The sequence below is a fragment of the Aulonocara sp. 'chitande type north' Nkhata Bay genome, linkage group LG17 (assembly GCF_057382095.1).
Source record: "Aulonocara sp. 'chitande type north' Nkhata Bay isolate Kocher_YH1m ecotype deep benthic linkage group LG17, A_spYH_male_GT1.1, whole genome shotgun sequence".
NCBI lineage: Eukaryota > Metazoa > Chordata > Actinopteri > Cichliformes > Cichlidae > Aulonocara > Aulonocara sp. 'chitande type north' Nkhata Bay.
This window is the reverse complement of record NC_141360.1, coordinates 6,964,205-6,984,724: the sequence shown is the minus strand read 5'-3', so window position 1 is coordinate 6,984,724 and position 20,520 is coordinate 6,964,205. Positions and strand designations below refer to the sequence as shown.

The window sequence follows — 20,520 nt, the reverse complement described above, 5'->3', positions numbered from 1 at the left end:
ACAATGTAGCTGCCATCACCAGTGTGTGGATGGGTGGATGACTGCATGTGTAAAGTGCTTTGGGGTCCTTAGGGACTAGTAAAGCGCTATACAAATACAGGCCATTTACCATTTACAGACCATTTACCTCTTGGCTTTCAGTGGTTCCAGTATGACACTGAAACCATACTTGTTTGCATCTTGTACATGAAAACGTGATATCAGATTACTGAATTAAATGTAAAGTTTCTGACAACAAAACAAAGACAGGCAGACCCCGGCTGAGAACCAAAAAATGTGAACTTGGATCATGTTCAACTCTTATATGAGAAATCAACTGCGGAAAGAGGGAGAACCCAAATACAGAGAGACAGAGGCAGGGAGTAACAATAACAAAGGCTGATTACCAAACATAGACGAAACAAGAAAACCAAACCAATGAACCAATGAAAAAAACCTAAACTGGAAAGACACTAGAAAACTTGGTGCACGGAAATACATGCTCTGACCAAGGACTGAGGAAGACAGAGACGACACTGTGGGGTGAAGAGCGAAGTGGAAACACATGGGAACATGGCAGGAACAGATTAGACGTAACGAGACGGGGGAAGCAAAACTGAACACACCGAACTCAAGAGACAGTCAAAATAAAACAGAAGTACTAACACTGAAACTATGACTATGATGTGTGGACTTGATTCAAGCAGACATGACAAAGAGACCTTGACAAAGACAGAGAAAGGAGAAGCAAAGCCTGAAACAAACACAGAGGACGCGACAGACTCTCACAGGAGACACGGGGATGACACAGAGGAACCTAACTGACAAGAGACCAGAAACACCCAAAAAGACCCCAAAAGAATGAAACCCAAGATTAACTCTGTAAAACTTGAACCAAATCATCTTCATTGTGCCAAAGAAAGATTCAAGACGTTGACACCTGAAACAAGTCAGTATGGTTTAACCCACCTACTCACGGTGCAGGAGTGCTTTTGGCTGGTCTGGCTCTCAGATCGCTGACTCTGAGCCAGCCCTTCATTTTCCTCACGTTAAGGTTATATAGTGTTGTTCACAGGAATGTCTAAAAATTCAGCGCAGCATCATCACACAGATTAAACACAGTGTGCATAGAAAATGTTATTTATTTTTGTTTACTTATTTTTTATTCTTCTGGACAAACAACATAAAGGGGACGTGGCTGCTGACCCAACTGGTTCCATGGATGGTTCTCCAAATTGTAACAGAACTACAGCTGAGATAAGAAAACTAAGCATTAGATGCAAGAATGATGTGCAACCACATTATAGAAGAGATTATACAATATTTTCTCACTGGGTACTGAAAGATGGGGAATGTCCATGACATTCAGTCCACTTTTTCACAACCCTTGCTTTACACTTAAAGCCGCCCACCCTCCTCCCTTGGTGGCGCTAGTGTGCCCTACCTTGTAATTACCTTAGAAAAGCCTACACGTCTCTCAACTGCATCAATATGTGGAATTTTTTGAGATTGTGATCCCCTGTTGGTGATGGAAGGAGATTACAAGCAATAGCAGGCGGGCCATTTCTCGACCATGGGCTAGCTAGAGTATAAAGATATAAGAACAAACCAGTCAAGTGAACAACCAAATGATCTCACATTGTAACAGTTGCTATTGTAATGCAGTGTATCACCACATGGCGGCGCCTCCTGTCTCACGACTGGTGTCACCCCCTTTTTGTTCTTCTTCGCACTCCTCCTGTAATGGATGCTCCCGTGTGTACGCGGACTAGGGTGCTCTTTAGTAATGTGTGGTAGAGGTGGCACTTTTATTTATTTATTTTTTTCATACTTTATTTAAATTTATGCACATATTACAATCTCTCGTTGGGAGACAACATTAGTGCAACAACATGTTGAAAAGGTTGAAACCAAACGAAATAGGAGAAAACTAAAAGCAAAAAAAACAAAACAAAAAAAACAAAAAACCAACATACATAAATATATGAAGGCCATTCTTATGACATATAACAGTTTCCTTTCTGTGAAAACTTTAACATACATGTGGCTTACTTAGTACACCAAAAACACAATCATTAAAAGGATAGAGATTGAGTCCCATTGTCGCATATCAAAGCAGCCTCATTACATGAATCCCTCAGTAATTCTAAAGATGACAAAAAAGATTTTAATTCAATTTTCAATACAGTTAGGGAAGGTCTTTTACTTTTCCATTTACATTTGTGTATGTGGTATTTGCCCATAATTATCACCACCTTGTGTAGCATGGATAGTTCCTTAGATGGATCACCATTATTATATAAAACTTGTGTTAGAGTCAGTGGGGTCATCCCGTCTATTCTTACACTCAACCAGTCTACTAAATCTTGCCAAAAGTCAGTCGTTACTGAGCAGGAAAAAAACAAATGATCAATACTTTCCACATTTTGTGAACAAAATCCACATGGCTCTACCTCAAACCCAAACCTTTTTTTAAGCATTTCAGCTGCTGGGTAATATCCATTAATTATTTTAAATTGCATTTCTTTGACTTTGGGGGGGATAGGCCATTTTAAAAAGTGCGTATATTTGTTCGTTATTTTAACAGTACTCCCTTTTAGTTTTGTGTTACAGTTAAAGTCGTGAAATAATTTGTTTTTAAATATCTTGTTCATGGTTTTATTATTACAGTTTTTATCCGTCAAAGGAATCTGGTTTAGCTGTAAAGAAGGTAGACTAATTTGTGCCTTAGAGTAATACAAATAACCTTGAATCAAACTCAACAGAGGTAAGGGGATTGCCTTACAAACCTTGTCATATTCTCTAAGGGAACACTGGATGTTAAACTTAGCATTAAAAACACCCATTGAGAGAAACTGACCCCTTTCATCAAGTAAGTCTGTTATAAAGATTATGTTTTTTTCATACCACTCTTTAATAAACAACGACTTCTTATTAATTGTAATTGTTCTGTTATTCCACAAGGTGGAGCAATGTGGTGAAAAGTTATGGGCAAACACCATCTTCCAATAAGACAAGACCTGCTTATGATATTCTGACAGTTTCACAGGCAACTTCAATATATCAAAATCACATTTCAGGAGAAAATCCAACCCTCCCACCTTTTTGAAAATATTTTTTGGGATATGGAACCATATGGAATCAGGTTTTAAGAGGAAGGCTTTTATCCAGTTTATTTTAAATACTCCAACCATTGATTGAAAATCAATTGACTTTATACCACCTTTGGCATAATCTTTGACAAGTTGTGATTTTTTAATGTAATGTGTTTTATTGCGCCAAATGAATTGATAGATTATAGAGTTAGCCTTTTTAATACTTTTCGGGGTAATGTATAGTGAGTATGCTGGATAAACCATCTTTGAGACGCCCTCTGATTTAGATAATAGATTGCGTCCAAAAATTGTAATATCTCTCGTCAACCAATGATTTAGTGTTTTGGACATGCCATCAATTTTGTCTTTTAGGTTTTTTGATTCTCTAGTGTTGATGTCTTTGTTTAAATAGATGCCTAGATACTTGACTTCATTTTTCACTGGAATCGTCCTCATGCTATTTTCCAAACAGTCATAAAGTGGCAAAAGTTCACACTTCTTTAGGTTCAGACACAAGCCTGAAGCTTTAGAAAAAACTGAAATGACATTCAATGCTTTCTCGAGTATTGATTTATCCTTTAAAAATATTACTGTGTCATCTGCAAACTGACTTATTTTCAGTTCAATATCAAAAATGTTTATTCCTTCGATGTCTGAATGGTTCACAATGAGGTAAGCCATTAATTGAGTGCAAAGAATAAATAATTTTGGAGAAATTGGGCAACCCTGTCGAATTCCACAGAATATGTCTATCCTAGATGTTATGCCTGGATTGAGCGAAACATAACAATAAATTTGCTTGTAGAACAGTTTGATCATTTTGCAAAATTTGTTTCCAAATCCAAAAAGTTCTAAAGATCTAAATAAAAAATTATGGTCTATTGAATCAAATGCTTTAAAAAAGTCAATAAATAGTATTAAACTTTCTGAATTAATAAAGGATCGATAGTCAATCATATCTAATATTAATCTTATGTTATTATGAATCTGCCTTCCTTTAATAAATGCTGATTGGCACTCATCAATCAATTTGGTTAAGACGCTTTTAAGCCTATTTGCATATACTAAGGCTAATAATTTGTAGTCGTTACATAAAAGTGTTATGGGTCTCCAATTGTCTAGCATTTGTAGATCTTTGTTTGGTTTGGGTAATAAGGTTATTAATCCTGTTTTCATTGTTGGGGATAGTTCTTCATTTTTTAAACAATCCAAAAAGCCATTAAATAACAAATCTTTAATGTCTTGCCAAAAGGTTTTATAAAATTCAATCGTTAGACCATCAATTCCAGGCGATTTTCCATTTTTCATTTGTTTTAGAGCTGTATCTAATTCGGATATATTCAAATCTTCTTCTAACCATGTTTTATCATCCTCTTCCAATTTTCTTACCTGGTCTTTAATCATATCAAAAAAGATATCTGCATTTTCTTTTTCAGTTCTTGATTTATACAGATTACTATAGAACATGTAAGCGTTCTGACTCTTCCGCAGTCATACAGGGTTTACCACATAATAAATGAATTTGTTCAATTAGATTTTTCTGTTCACGTACGCGTAGGGCAGACACTTTCTTTCCCGTTTCTATAGCTAATTGTTTCACACTATATTTAAACCATTCCCATTTACTGACATTAGTCATGCTCATATAGTTAATTTCTGATTTAAGTTTTTTAACTTGTTTACAAAAGTCTTCGTTTTGCAATAAACTATTGTTAAATTTCCATATGTTTTCAGATCTTTGTTGTTTACGTAGAGATAATAAGAGACTTATCAGACAATGATCAGTAAGTGGGGTTGACTGGGTCTCACATTTCGTAACATGTGATGATACTGTTTGGGAGACAAGCCAATAATCTAATCTTGAACATACGTTTTTATTTGATGGACTAAACCAAGTATATTTCTTCGTATTTGGGTTTGTCATCCTCCAATAATCGATCATATTAGTTGTCGCACAAAAGTCACAAATAATGCTATCGTGTTCTGGTTGATTTCCTCTTTGTGGTTGTCTGTCAAGCCATGAGTTAGGAGCCAGGTTAAAATCGCCTCCAGTTATTACCTGGGTAGAACCATATGTAGTACTCCAATTTGCAATTAATTTACTTAAGTTAGACATCATATTTCTATTTAGAGACCTGTTGTTGTATCCATACACGTTAATAAGAATAATTTTCTGTTCACAGACTTCTACCAACACCATGATCCAATGCCCCATTCCGTCGCTTTTATGATCAATAACTCTCCCTGCAAATTTGTTGAATAAGATCATTACTCCTGCTGAGTGAGTAGTACCATGTGAATAAAGAATACTATCTCCCCATTGATGTTTCCAAAATGTTTCCTCTTCCTTACCAGAATGTGTTTCTTGTAAAAACAAAATGTTTGCCTTAATTTCCTTGCAGAATAAAAACATGGCCTTACGTTTGACATTGTTTTTTAAGCCTCTGTTAAAGTAAATAAGGTTGAATTGTGTAGCTTTCTTTCATATTGTTTGTATATATTTAGTATTTTGTCTTTTAACATTTAAGGAACTTAATAGAACAGTCATCTATAAGATAAAGAAAAAACAAAAACGCAAGAACAAAATACAAAACAAGAACAGTAACGGCTTCCTTGGCACTTACTAGAAGAAAAAAAAAGTGCTTGAAGCAGGAATAAGCCTAGTGTCCTACCTATGTAATCATAACAGTACTCCGACCCTATCACAGTACTACCCCTTTATATATGCGGCAATTTCAGCTCTGCATAGCTCACATTTAACTACGACTTTGCTTTTTGACCCTCTCCTAGTTTTTATTTGTGTATTTTCAACAGATATGTATATATAAACATTTATATACACACATACATACCCACATTTTTTGGTTAACTTGTAGTGACTTCTTCAAGTGCATCTCACAGATCGATCCTTTTACCGTCTATTATTGCATAACCCTCCTTTAGGAATGCTCTTTTGCCGTTGTTTCGAGCTTCCTGCACCTTGGGCCACAGCTTGATCCGAGCTTCACGGTCTTCTTTGGAGAAGTCCTCTTTAAATTTTATGTTCAGTTCTTTGCAGACCCTGGCCTCTTTGGATTTCCTCCATACTTCATCCCTTGCCGTCCTCATGCCGAACTGTATGATGATTGGTCTTGGCACCTTGTTGCTCACTGCATTGTCTTTCTTCCCCAATCGGTGTACTGTATCAACCATGAGCTGCAGTTTTTCCACTGATACAGGAACCACTCTTGTTAGAATGCCGATCACTGTTTCACGTGTATTCTCGTTGTCCTTCTCTGTCAGACCCAAAATTCTGAGGTCCCATCTTCTGCGGTAACGTGCACTCTCCAGACAGCTCTCCTTTAATTCTTTGTTTTCCTTCATCAGCGACTCCACCTTCGTCTTCAGCTTGTCAATTTCCTCTCTGTTTTTTTGGGTCGCCTGTGTATTTACTTCAATGCGTTGTTCGAAGGCTTCCAACTTCTTTTCAAGCGAATCAAACCTTTCCTCGCATCTCTTTGTGAAGCCAAGTAAAATTTCATACACATTCTCGATGCTCACCTGCTTCTCAGTAGTTTTGCTTTTCATTTTTTTGGGATTGGGACTTGGTAACGGGGTGTGGTCACCTATGGGTCTTCCGATCTCTTTCTGAAGTTCCATCTCTTCTATATCTTCGTCCTCACATGCTTCTTGCATAGCAGCAAGGTTGTAATCGTGGTCGGAAAGGCTACCTGTTAGCTTGGGGTTAGCCATTTTTATCGCTCTAAGTTTATCTTTGTATCTGCCTGAAGGTCTGTCAAAGTAACTTCCAGGGGGTTTCGCTTGCGTTCTACTTCCTTTTGGAGTAACAGTTTGTCAGTAAAGTATTTTTTAGGACATCAAAATCACGTTTCTTAATCAGACCCGCAGATTGTACAACCGCTTATTCCGCCATCTTTCTCCTCCATTGTCAGGCACTTTTATTTTTGATATTGTAAATAAATGAGTACTTTTTGGAAAGTCAGAAGCTGTTGCTCATTCGCTATCCACCTGCACACCTCCGCGGCTGGCTTCACCTCCATTGCACGTTACAACATGAGCACTTGTTTGGTAATTACATAGCCATGAAAATAAGAACTTAAAAAGCGAAAGTAAATGCAATTAACGAAAATGATTTAAAACAAGCAGAAAAAAATGCAGCTTAATTGTTATTTCATCAAGATCAGTTCCTGGTGGACTTTTGACTGTACCAAGCGTCACAGCTGGGGTCTTGAAGTGATTTGCTTAGCCCCCTTTTATGACCTTTGGCTTGAAGTACTTGGGTCGTTGATACAGTGTTTTTGTGTTTATGGATTTTTGACTGGTGTTTATTCTATATATAAATATAATATATATTATATTATATTTATTGTTTACTGTCTACTTGTGTTTCCTAGTTAAGTGTCTTGTGGTGAGTTTATCAGTACATCTAGTTTAGGTGGTCTTGGTTGTTTTTTGGTCCCTTTCATGTCTCTGTCTTGTCTCTGTGTCTTTCCCTCAGCATCTCCCTGTAAAGTCAGTCTTGTGTCCATGTGTTTTGGCCAGTCTGTCTCCTCAGTCATGTCTCTGGTGAAGAGTGGATGGAGTGGCCTTAAAAGCAGGATTGCTGCCGATGGCTTGCAGGTGAGGCTGGGCCAGCGCTGGTGGCCGACTTTGCCCAACACAGGCCAAAAGGACCAGAAGCACAACACTTCCCTGGACCATGACGTTAACGTGCTGGGTGTCACCAAAATTGCCCTCAAAAGAATCCTGAGTCAGCTGTGAGTAATTTACATGGCTGCTGACTTCCTTGGATTTAGAAGTCACCTGAAAAATGCAGGTGGAGTGTTGACAAAGCAGCCTGTGAAACGTATTAGATTCAGACATTCTCACAGATAATGATTTGAAAGCGCTCCTGAGCCTGCACTTGATCAATTTGCTTCTTTATCAGTCCGAACATTGTCAGAGCTGCTTTCCCCTTTTTGTCATCATTTGCACTTTCCTTGCTAATGTATTAATATGTTATTACTTTTCAAACACCATCTCCTCTACATCACACATGTTAGCCAAGGCGGTTATGGAGAGGAAACTCATCTGCAGACCGGAGATTTATCAGCCACCAGGTCACTCTTGGTCCGTCTGCGGTCTAGAATATAGCCCCGGACAGACACGTAACATGGAATTCATCATTTTCTGCCTTCACATGAAGCATATTTTCCAATAAATGCTGTAACACTTTCCTTACTTCTGTCTTCGATGCATTGTTGGAGGTCTCTGGAGAAAACTATGCCATCTAGATACATAGTTGAATTCAAAAAGTGCTTCAGTATATCATTTACTGAAACTTGACAGACTGTTGATGCATTGGTTAGCCCAAAAGGCATCACTTAACTCTTTGACACATAATGGTCACTATAGTGCACAGCAACTCAAAGGCTGTTTTCTTGTATTTGTGCCAGTGTTGATGGTATACTTGCACATAAACCACTACATTGGACACTGATGTGTCACTCCATACACATCATTTGTCCACCTAAGTGGATGGTTAAAGTGGATTTTTAAAAAAATGAAGTTCAAAAATCTTTTTTTTTTATGCCTAAACATTAATAAAAATACTTGAGAAAAAAATCCCGATTGAGGTTGTGTTTTGGCCTTTATTTCAACAACGAGAAACAAAAAGATGGTTGTATGATTCCTGCGGTGAGTAAATAAAATTTGACAAATTTGGTAGGTTTTGATTGATTTTGATATACCTTTATTAGTCCCACAAGGGGAAACTTCATGCAAAGAGATTGCTTCTCTTTCAGGAGGAAGGAGGCTCCAGAGCTGGTCGGAAGGAGGGGGAGCAGCAGATCAATAGTTGTATGCTTTGATGGTGGTTCCACCATCACTATTGCACTTGTTCTCCCACTTGGTTGGGTTTAGTGCATTTTTGGGGGCTTTTTAAAGCATCCTTAAATTTCATCAAAACACCCCTAAAAATAACAATAACAGTAGCAGGAGGACTCATATTTTCTGACATCGTCTTCCAACGTTGCAATTTCCCAACTTGTCTACTGAAGACAGTACAGCTTGTCCAGTGTTCTTGATGTCATGATAGTGCACTCACATAGAGGTGTTATTACTGTTGTTAATTAATATGAAGTGGATTTTCCCCCACTTTTAATTACAACTTAATTCAAACATTTTTAAACATTTTTTTTATTCCATTTCAAATTTAAATCTGATAAAAACCTCATAAAAATTAATTTTTTCTTTGTTTTTGGGTAAAAAATAAAATAAATCATCAGTTATCGTGAGGATCGTTTCACAACCAGAGTCGGTTGCTTTAACAGATGATCACAGACGGGTTTATGTCAAAGTTAATTTAGAAAGCTGTTTTTAAACTACTTCAAGCTTTTAACTGGCAGCAAATAATCACATCTGTTGTCCTCTGGGCTCAAAAATGACCCCGTTTGCTTTGACTGTTTATAAAGCAACAAGTATAAAATATCATCCATCTCTGTGTTTCAAGTTTTTATTCAACTTTATTCCAACTCATTACCTGACAGTTTTCTATATTTTGGCATGGTAGGAACACCAGGGCATGAGTCTGAGTGAAGGCAAACTTTCATGAGGACAAAGACGTGTCCATATTTGACACAAGTGCAGGAGGAAGCTCAGGTTTATAAATACATTTTACAGTGTTTATTTATCGGATAAAATACGTTAAATGTCACCGTTATTATTGACGGCCCGGAAACAGCGGGGGTGTCCAAATTCAGAGGCTGCTTCCACCTGAGGACCCAGCCTTCGCGGTCTAAAGAAAGCCGGGTAGTACGTCACGAGCTCCCTCGGTGGAGTCAAACTGCCGTCTGCTCCTTGCTGTCTAAAATATAACCGGGCGCTGACGTAAACTCTCGACCGTCTCACACTTCTGTTTAATCAGTTTTCTGTTTGACGTTTATTCAGCTGTGGGAAAACCCCGGAGGAACCCACCCGAGGGATTAATAAAGTTACATTTAATTTAATCTAATAACTTTAATCTCAGCCAAACCGATTTACTCACAAACAAATAAAACACTGAAAAAGCCAAACAAGAACATTTTTAGGTTATCAAAGTGACTTATATATCATGTTTAACCCGAGTGGTGAAAGACCGCGGGGGTTTGAAGACGATGTGTCGGTCGGCTCAGATATTTGAAGTTCACACAGCTACATTCTCACCTGAAAATATGTTAAAAGTTTTTGCGACCCAGAAAGAGAAACAAGAGTAATATTAAAACTAAGCAGCTGCCGTCATTGTTGGAGACTGGAATTGGCTGGGCTGCGCTATGAATTCTGCGATATGGTTTTTCAATTTTGTTGTCCGGGTGGAAAATCTGGAGAAAGGTGGGATTCTCCCGGAAAAATCAGGAGGGTTGGCATGTATGGTTGTGGCAACATCACTAACCTTGTCAAACACCTCAGAGTAAATCATATGACAGAATATGAGGAGCGTATGTTGAGACTGAAGAGGAGGAGAGGGACAGGTGCTGCTAGGGCGAGACAGACGTCTCTCACGGAGTCCTTTAGTGCTGCAGGCAGGCAAGGTGTTCAAATAGCCACAACTTCAGGTTTTTTATTTCTATATGATGAACTCTGCATTATTAAGTGATAAGAACAAGTAATCTGATGTCCTGTAATCATTATGACGCTATAATTTGAGATACAATAAATAAAATCCGTTTTTGTACAAAGTATCGGATCAGTATCGTTGATACCACCTTGAATATTACTTGGTATCGGATGGGAAATCAGTGGTATCGCACATCACTAGCAAGCACCTTCGGGGACCGGACTCCCAACTTGATTTCCCCTAACCGGCCAGCGCCGCCTGTCCGCCCGCTTGGGTAGCGTAGGGTTCCCTGACGGCTGCCTCAGGAGGGTCTTTGGCCACTGGGCTGGGGGTATCCCGACCCCCTCACCAATCCTAACCCTAACCACACGGGACATACAAAAACAATTGGACACAACACATCCTGACCCTAACCACGTACAATCTGAATAAAAACAATTGGACATTATACAAAAGTCAACATTATACATTATACAAAAGTCAAAAAAGACAAACACATAATTAGGACAAAACAATAAAAGGAGGAATTGGAGGACACAAAACAATTGGACATAATACAAAGGTCAATAAGACAAACACGTAATTAGGACAAAACAATAAAAGGAGGACTTGGAGGACACAAAACAATTGGACAAAACACAAAAGTCAATAAAGACATACATATAATTAGGACAAAAAAATAAAAGGAGGATTTGGAGGATACAAAACAATTGGACATAACACTAAAGCCAAAATGAGAAACACATAATCGGGACAGAAAAATAAAAGGACTTGGAGGACACAAAACAATTGGGCATCACACAAAAAAATCACAGAGGAGGATATAACAAAGACAAAGGAATGTGGGACAGGATGGTTACACAGACAGGAATAAAATCATAAAGTCACGTAAAAACCAAAGGAAAGGACAAATAGGAAGGGGGTGCCATAAATAAATCAAAAAAACGTAAGACAAATACTGGAAAGGAAACTAAAGAAGGGGGTGCCATTAAAATAATAAAAACAAAGAAAGCCAAAGAAAAGACAGGACAAAACATTAAGAATATTAAACAGAAAAATAATGAAACGGAAAACCCAAGAGTGGGAGGAGACAGCACACTATAAAAGCCAAGGGAGGCACACAAAAAACACACATAGACAGACACGTTGGGCCAGCCTGAGGAAGGCCTATAACCGGCCGAAACGTCGCGACGGCCCAAGTGCACAATTTAAAAATAAAACAAAATTATAATAAAAACCTAATCCGGGGACCGGACTCCCAACTTGATTTCCCCTAACCAGCCACAATCCTGGCCCTAACCCTAGCCCCATCCATGGTGAAGCCCTAACCTTAACCCCAGTGAAAGGAACCCCAAGTAAAACTCAAAATAACGGCCATAGACACAAAGAAATAAACAAAAATGAAGGTCATGTGTATAATTAGGAAAGGAGGGTATGTAAGCCAAAGGAAAGGAAGCAGGAATTAGGACCAAAAGGAAACAGAAGGCAAAGTAAGGGTAGGAAAGGAGAAAGGAAAGGAAATGGATAGTGTTAAGCAAAAGAAAGCAGTGGAAAAAAGGAAAAACGGAAAGTCACATATATCCGGCACTTTGGATGCTATGCAGTGGGGAGGAGCCAAAAGCTATAAAAGGAGGGGGCAGAGAGGAGTCTCCTTTATTTGAATTTGGCCACCGATGCATGAGCACAGCCTGAAGAAGGCACAACACCGCCGAAAGCTAGCACAAGCCATGCATCATCAATAAAAATGTTTTGTTTGTTATTTTAGTTTGTTATTTTTGGGGGAGGTTTATTTGCTGTTTTTTGATTTTCTTCTTTATGTACGGCCTAAAAAACTCATTTAAAACCTAAAATTTGGAATTCATGAAAAACAACACGGAGACTGAAATTCATTGGAAAAATATAAATTTTATTGAAAGCAAAATTAAAAACCAGTTGATTGAAAACTAAAAGCAGTTTAAAAGAGGTTAAGGTTAGGGAAAGCTTCAGGGCCAGGAGTGTGTGTGCTCTGCAGTCTTATCAGTCCAGCAGAAATTGTCTAGGTCTGTGCTGAACTTATCAGCAGGTAGAGCAGGAATGTGCCCCTTTAAACCTGTAATGAAAGTGTTTATGTGCAATAATGTGTCTTGTTCTGTCTCGGGAAGGGCAGAAGAAAAGTTAATAACTGGAACACAAATGTCAGCTTGGGGGAATTTTACTCGTGCTACCCTCAGTGCCCTTCTCAGCTCCGTTAATGGTGCATTTTTATCCCTCTGACGCCTGTTATTCAGGCCGAAGGATAGAATAAGTTTCTCCACCGCTGTGTCCACTTCCGCATTATCCAGAAGGATCTCTGCATGGGCCCATTTGGCTCCTGGAAAGCTGTCAATTTGGACACCCTCTGCAACATGAGGAGGAATCAAGCCCACATTGGTGTCTCCAATGATCACCGATGCCTCTCTTGTGTGCAGTCTCCACGTTCTGGATTTTTTCTTCGCGCTTGGATGACTCGTCGGGGTGCATACCTGTTGTCCAACTAAAGCTGTGTTGGTCTTCTGGGGGGTGGGTTCCCCCTGTATGAGGTCTGTCGCCTCCATGCACCGTTGTAGCTGAATGGCGGGGGAAGATGCCCCCTCAGAAGAAGCCCCATGAAGTGCTGTGGGGAATCTCCTCACCCTCTGGTCTCTCGGAGTCACTTGATTGGGCCCCGGCCCTCTGATGATGCGTTCCACTCGATCATGCGACTGTCCTTTGGGCTGTGCTTTGTAAAGATCTCCAAGGCCAGATCCTCATAGGCCTGCTGCTGTTCAGGATCAAGACTCTCCAGGGATTCCAGCTTAATAAAGGCCTGTGAGCAGGTGCCAAAGGCGCGGTTGGCTGCAGAGCAGACAGCAAGCAGAGAATAGATGTCCACAGGAGGGATCACGTCCTCATACTCACGCAGGTGAAGAGCTTGTCGCTCTCTTTTCCAGCTCTTCCAGGTCATGAAGTCAGCAGTTTAACACAGGAGATGCCCACACTTCCCATTCCCCGGCCAGCTTCTCCTGCTCTTCTGTGAAGACACCGGCCCAGCCAAGAGATAATCTCTTCAACATGGTTCAGCATTGGCGTCTCCTCCCGGCTGAACAAAGAAAAAGTTTACGCTGTTTTATTAACAGAATTATTTATTTACGTGAAAACAGATACAAAGAACCTAAGTATTTTACACTTCTTATAGTAAAAGTCAAAGATTAGGGTGAATCTTGTTTTGGTAGCTCCTCTGTAGCTGCCTGTTCAGGAACTTTAACTTTAAACTTTAAGCCTGAAAGTAGTTAAAATGATTTAACATTTCTCTGTTTTCTATGAAAATAACTTATATTTTCTCATCTTTTGTTCTCCTTTTACAGTATAGGAGTGTGGCACAGCGGGCAGCAGTTATATTTGCTGATTTCTTGATCATGAGCGCAGTGTTTGCACACATGCAAATCCAACAACTGTACTCCTGGACAGGCAGACCAGTTACGATGCAAGTGCGAAATTTTTCCTCCATCCTGACAAAATAAGGAGAAAAAAAAAACAAAAGACAGAAAGCTGCTTCAGGTCATACTGTCATCAAAACAATGCACCAGTAAAAGGGCTACAAAGGAAAGCCCAGAAGTTTTGCAGAGGCCACTGATTCCTGCTTTCGGTGCTCCATTTTAAACGTGTTTAACTTCGGTTCTGGTTTTGAGTCGTGGCTGTTTTCTCGTTTTGTAGTTCTAGATTTAGTTTATTTCATAAACCTAAGGAGATGAATCACAACACAACATTTGGGGCTAATAGCTGCAGTTTCTCTAATGACCACTAGTCCTCACAGACTTCCCTTGTTGGTTACTTTGCAGTAATTACAAGGTAACTGCATCTGTTCATTGCACTGCACTGCTTAGAGATGAAGCTTGCTAATCAACTAACCAGCTACAAACTTTATACTCCACCATGTCTTTCAACTATCATCGCCAAAATCAACATAACAGTAAAATAAAATAAAAAAAAGTTTACATCTAGTCATAATTTTCACAACTTTGGGAGATGACGCTGCTCTCAGTTTGATGATAGAGTTTGAAGTTAATTAGCAATAAATCTCACTTCCTGTAGATGTACAGGGGGAGTGGCAGGTCTCAGATCGCCGTCTCTTCCCTCCTCCGTCCTACTGAAGAGTGGCTGTTCACCTCCAATCGGGTCAGACGTCGTAGCAGTCGTAGTTTTGGGTGCGGTGTAAGTTGTGGGTGGAGCATGGATTTGTGCTGTGACAGAAACGGTCCGGCCAGTAGTGGCCTGCAGTGCTGTGGGTTGTGTGTGCAGAGAAGCTGATTGTGATGCTTCCGTCTCACCTCTTCATGTGCTTGTGGCTGATGATGTGGTTCCGTCGACCCAATAGGTGTCTGCACATCTGCCAGCTTCGCCACAATGACAGCCTCAGCTTGCACCAAAGATTCAGGCTGCAGACGGCGGCCCAGATTCCTTTTGGCCCAGGAAGCCGCTATCTCGAACGGGCCTCTCCAGTACTGTTCAGGAAACTCAAAAAGAGTCTTAACTATCTCCTCCATACATTCATTATAATGGTTACGAAGGGTTATGATAGTTGTGCGAGCCCAGTTCTTAGCATTGCCCTCAATTAGAGTCTGCACTTCTCTATTGGGGATAGCTGGCTTAATAACAGTCATTAAATTATTAGTTATTCTGTTCAGAGAGGGAGGAGGAATGTCCCCCGAAACATTCTTTAAATGGTGCACTATCTTAATGAGTTTATAAATAATGCGAACCTTTACTGAGAAGTCAGGATCATCTGACTGTATTTTCTTCTTTGGAGGTTCGGTCCGGACCGTTCGGGAGGAATTGGCATACCGTTTATGCCGAGTTGGTTCCCGGTCCCGTTCGGGTCGTTTTCTCTGGTGGGAAGCGTGGCGGTCCACGATCCGTGGCTCTCCGTTCCATTTTCGCTGAAAAAGTCTCCCTCATCTCCATGTCTGCCCCTCCTGGAAAACGGGCCGTAGGTTGTGTGATCGCTGCGCAGGGGGGACGGTGTCCGTCTGTTCGACCTTCCACGGCCTGATCCCCTACGGTGGCCCCTAGAGACAAAGCACGTACAAACTCCAAAACACTTACAAATTCCAAATAGCACGCACAAACTCCTCAACACGTACAAAATCCAAGACACGTGCAAACACCGAGACAGGTACAAAATCCAAAACAGGTACAAAATACAAAACACGTGCAAACACCAAGACAGGTACAAAATCCAAAACATCTACAAAATCCAAAACACATGCAAAATCCAAAACACGTGCAAAATCCAAAATAGGTACAAAATCCAAAACACATGCAAAATCCAAAACACGTACAAACTCCAAAACACATGCAAACTCCAAAACACATACAAAATCCAAAACACGTACAAACTCCAAAACACATACAAACTCCAAAACACATACAAAATCCAAAACACATACAAAATCCAAAACACGTACAAAATCCAAAACACGTGCAAAATCCAAAACATGTACAAAATACAAAACACGTGCAAACTCCAAAACACGTACAAAATTCAAAACACATGCAAACTCCAAAACACGTACAAAATACAAAACATGTACAAAATACAAAACACGTGCAAACTCCAAAACACGTACAAAATTCAAAACACATGCAAACTCCAAAACACGTACAAAATACAAAACACGTGCAAACTCCAAAACACGTACAAAATACAAAACACGTACAAAATCCAAAACACATACAAAATCCAAAACACATGCAAAATCCAAAACACATGCAAAGTCCAAAACACGTACAAAATCCAAAACACATACAAAATCCAAAACACGTGCAAAATCCAAAACACATGCAAAATGCACTCCACACGTTGTTCACTTCAACAGGGGTAGTAATTGTCCTCTGAGAACCACCACCCTGTAAGTAGAAAGCCTGCACAGAGCGACAAAATAAGACAATTCACTATATAATTCACAGCCCATCCATCCCAAACATATCAGATCATTAGAGGTTTTGTCACATTACATACCTGCACTGAGAGACAAAATAAGACTAATGACGCTAAATTTAATTACGGGTCATGGACAGCCTTCATAAATGCTCATATTACTCACCCACACTGAATTCCAGCACAGGTTCATCTGGGTCCTGACTATTTCCTGCAAAATAACACAAACGTCATCAGAACATTAAGTCAGAGAAACAACATTTGGAGCTTTTGTACATGATAAATTATACTGCAGTAGTAAAACAAAGTCAAGCAGCAGTACATTTATTAAAATCACCTTCAGCTGTAATATTTAAACTGATTTAGTGTCAATTTAGATTATGTTTAGATTAAAATGAAACTAGTACCCTTGTAATGTCTTTTTAAATTAGAGGTAAATATTTGTATATTTTTTTACATAATATAATTATATTTACTGGATTTTCTCTCTATTGTAGTTTAATATTATAGTTATTACTTGTTTTTTATTGACTTGTCTTGTTTTTACAATGATTTGCTTTGACTGCAGCCTTTAAAGAAAAGACTATCTGTTCAGTAACTATCCATCAGACTGGGTCCATGTTACCAGCCAAATGGGTAATAATTAAAGTAAGTTTTGAATTACGTATATTTGGGTGTTTAGGTGACACTTTTGCAAAAAAAATTATATAATTAGGTTTAAAAAAACTAAACATGTATGTATTTAAAAACAATAAGTGTGTTAGAATTACTACAGCAACAGGTTGTAGCTCACTGTACTGTTTTTGAGCACAACTTTGGTGCTTTTGCCTCATTTTTAAATCAGTGATCCCAGTAGCACAGTCTAAGCAGAGACCTCAGTGCTTGGCAAACAATCAATAGAATCAATATAATTATTAAAAAGAAACAAAATAAATGCCAACCATATAAAAAACATAAACTTAAAGAAAAAACTAAACTTGATTTTATGTCTTTAGGCTATTGTTAACAGCAAGCATGAGGTTAGTGCATATGTATTATTATTGGAAAGATTACTGCAAAGAAAAAAAAGTTGAACCAGGAGGGGGCGATATTGCTCTTCTTACAATGAGTTACATGCAGGCTATTACTTACCGTGTCACTCACATTTATTTCACAAATTAGCTGAACCCACTTAATTCGATTTAATTGTATTTATGCAGAGCTGAATCACAACAACATTCTCCTCGAGGTGGTATAGATTGTAAGGTAGAAAGTCTACAATTAAAAAGAAAAAACCTCAATACAGTGGGAAGGAACAACTCACTTTTAACAGGAAGCACCCTCTGGCAGAACCACGGTCAGGGAGCAAACTATCAAACTACGAGGTCTTTAAAATAAGGGTTCCACAGTGTCACAGTTTTCTGCATATAGTCGATTAATAAATGTTGAGAAAACAACTAATCGATTCAAATTTTTTATTTGAACAAGTATCAAATTGATTTTCACAGAAGCGTTCAATGGAACAAATACATAAATGGTAAACTGACTGCTTTTTATATAGGGTTTTTGTATTTTGCTCGTGCATTAAAAAGCGCTTTATACAACATGCCTCATTCACCTATTCACCCAAACATTATTACAAGCACCTTTTCTACAATTAAGCTAAACATGCATAAAATGTTAGCAGTGGAGATTTGGCACCTGAAAGGACCCCCTTTGATCCACTCCTAGTTTGAGTCTATTTACATTTAAATACTGATACTTCAATTTTGCCTTGGTTTGAGCTCCATAAAGCAGGCAAACCAGAATTAATCACAGAAGGCAAAAACACTGAAACTACGTTTTAAGCTGCGAGCCAAACAAACCAAAGGTAACCGTGTTTTGAAAAGAGCTATGAAGAGAAACAGACAGACTACTGTAATTTCTCAATAAAATGTCGCTTATTATCGCTCACTCTCAAGAACAAAAACGTGAGTAATTTTCCAGTAGCTCACCATATTTGGGATCTTCTAACATCCACACTTCATGTTTAAACGGTGGTGCGGAGGCGGTGTACCGTCGCAGGACGGATGTAGCATTCAGCGCGGTGTGCCTTTTTTTCAGTTGCTAAGCAACAGATTTGTCCCGCCCCTTTCGTTATGACGAGCCGGGCCAGTCCTTTGACGGGTGACGTTACAAAGAAACCGACCTTATATATAGACCTGGCTGTTCAGTTGAAACGCATTCATACAGCGGGACAGCAGCGCTTTAAACGATCAAACACGGAGTTTAACACAAAACAACATTTTAGGCATAAAAAACAAAAAAGTGAAATGGCAAGCTCAAACTGTAACACAATGACAAATGATGAAACAGTTCAGACCAATCGGGATAATTCTACAGTACATGCTTTAGTATCCCTCTTGAATAACTTGTTCAGTAGTTTTTTGAACAAGCAGTGGGAAGAGCTTACCTCAGGCTATCCGGATTGCTTCACCGCTAAGCGGCTTGCAGGTTTTGTAGAGGACGTAATGGACCTGTGTGAACAGTCAGTAGCAGTATCACCACTGAGGTCTTCCCAGAACTCCCCTGTACATCAAAACTGTTCTGTCCACACCACCACTGGCAAAACGTTTTTGTCACCTGTGAAATTTTTGGACGATTCTGCTGAGCAGGAGTTTGATACAGCACAGAATATAGATGCTAACAGCCAAGAAACAGCTAACACAGAAGAACGCTGTCAAAATGCTGACCAACACAGTGCTGCAAAAGCAGAAAACAATCCAATTCCAGATCCCCAGCAGCAGAAATCCTGTGTTGAACATGAAGCCAGCATCCCACCGTTAACAAACATAAGTCAAACGGAGTCATATAAAAAGATACAGAATCACAGATCTTCTGTAGACTGTGAGCCACCTGAAAACACCTTAGACTTTGAAAGATGGTTAGAGACATTAATTCAGGCTGTGCTTTCAAAGCTTGGTAAACTTTTAAAGTGCCCTCATTCTCACCAAAAACGTTTGTTGGATCTACTCTTGGACAAATTCAAGGGGATGGATTTGCATGTAGACCGAAAAGTGCAGAATTATTTTGACTGCATTGCTAATGCCATTTTCACTGATATTTGTGACAAATTACATAAATTGTCACTAATATCATTGGGGAGGAGTGGGGAGGAGGATTCAATGAATTTAATGGGACAACCAATATTTAATATCATAACTACTTCAGTATTCCAAGAACACCTGTTGGCAGTAACAATTATCGATAGACTGGAATCATATGAAAAGAAAGAAAGATGCAGACTTTCAGTGGAAAGCTTTGTGGAAGGACTGATTTCCCGGGTTGCAAAAAAATCAGGCACAGTCTTCAGCATTGAAAATGCTGAAGCTATCTCCAACCGGCTTACCATGAAAATCTGGACTGAAATCAGGGCAGAATACGACAAAATCCCCCCAGAGAAGTTGAAGAAACTCAGCGAGAGGGTTTTCAAATCCCTCTGTAAAAGATGGAAGCATGCAGCGGTTATTGTGACATTCTGGCAATTAAACGTCCAAGATCTTGATGAAGATATTGTTAAAACTTTCAAAAGAAAGATATTCACAGAACCAAGTTGCATATCTAAGTGCTTCTCATCGGTGCGTGCATTTTTTGGGAGGTTTAAGGGAGGAAACAAAGTTTCCCCTTTATAGTGACATCGTGATATCAACAGCAAGATATTTTCTAAAACTCACTGGACACTTTAAATTAGCTAGTTTTACATTTAGATCAGATCAAGTCATTTTTGAAATCCCCAGGAATGGTCGCGGCAGATGGCCACCCCGCCCTGAGCCTGGTTCTGTCGAAGGTTTCTTCCTCTTAAAAGGGAGTTTTTCCTTCCCACTGTCGCCTCGTGCTTGCTCAGAGGGGTTTGTTCTTTTGGGGTTTTCTTTTTAATACTGTAAGTTGTTACCTTACAGTGTGAAGCACCTTGAAAACAC

General features: G+C 39.3%; 1 protein-coding gene and 1 long non-coding RNA gene across 9 annotated transcripts; both read right to left on the bottom strand.

Annotated features, from left to right (window-relative positions):
• Positions 1 to 5,943: 5,943 nt before the first annotated feature.
• Positions 5,944 to 6,806, bottom strand: LOC147309578 (uncharacterized). The gene has a single exon (XM_086269887.1). It carries the CDS (start codon positions 6,804 to 6,806, stop codon positions 5,970 to 5,972), a length of 837 nt encoding a protein of 278 aa, XP_086126013.1. The 3' UTR covers positions 5,944 to 5,969.
• A 5,726-nt stretch (positions 6,807 to 12,532) lies between these two features.
• Positions 12,533 to 19,985, bottom strand: LOC147309577 (uncharacterized). Of its 8 annotated transcripts, XR_015125652.1 has the most exons (5): positions 18,556 to 18,713; positions 16,749 to 16,793; positions 15,405 to 15,710; positions 14,973 to 15,146; positions 12,533 to 13,744 (listed from the first exon to the last, which is right to left on the bottom strand). It is a non-coding gene; the product is annotated as an uncharacterized LOC147309577 (long non-coding RNA). The 8 variants fall into 8 exon arrangements; XR_015125657.1 differs by lacking the exon at positions 18,556 to 18,713 and adding an exon at positions 19,014 to 19,985 and having other exon boundaries at positions 14,973 to 16,566; XR_015125651.1 differs by having other exon boundaries at positions 14,973 to 15,710.
• Positions 19,986 to 20,520: the final 535 nt, after the last annotated feature.

What these genes read in the sequence shown, in the direction of transcription:
- LOC147309578 (XM_086269887.1), bottom strand. Translation starts at nt 6,806, where the DNA reads ATGGCTAACCCCAAGCTAACAGGTAGCCTTTCCGACCACGATTACAAC.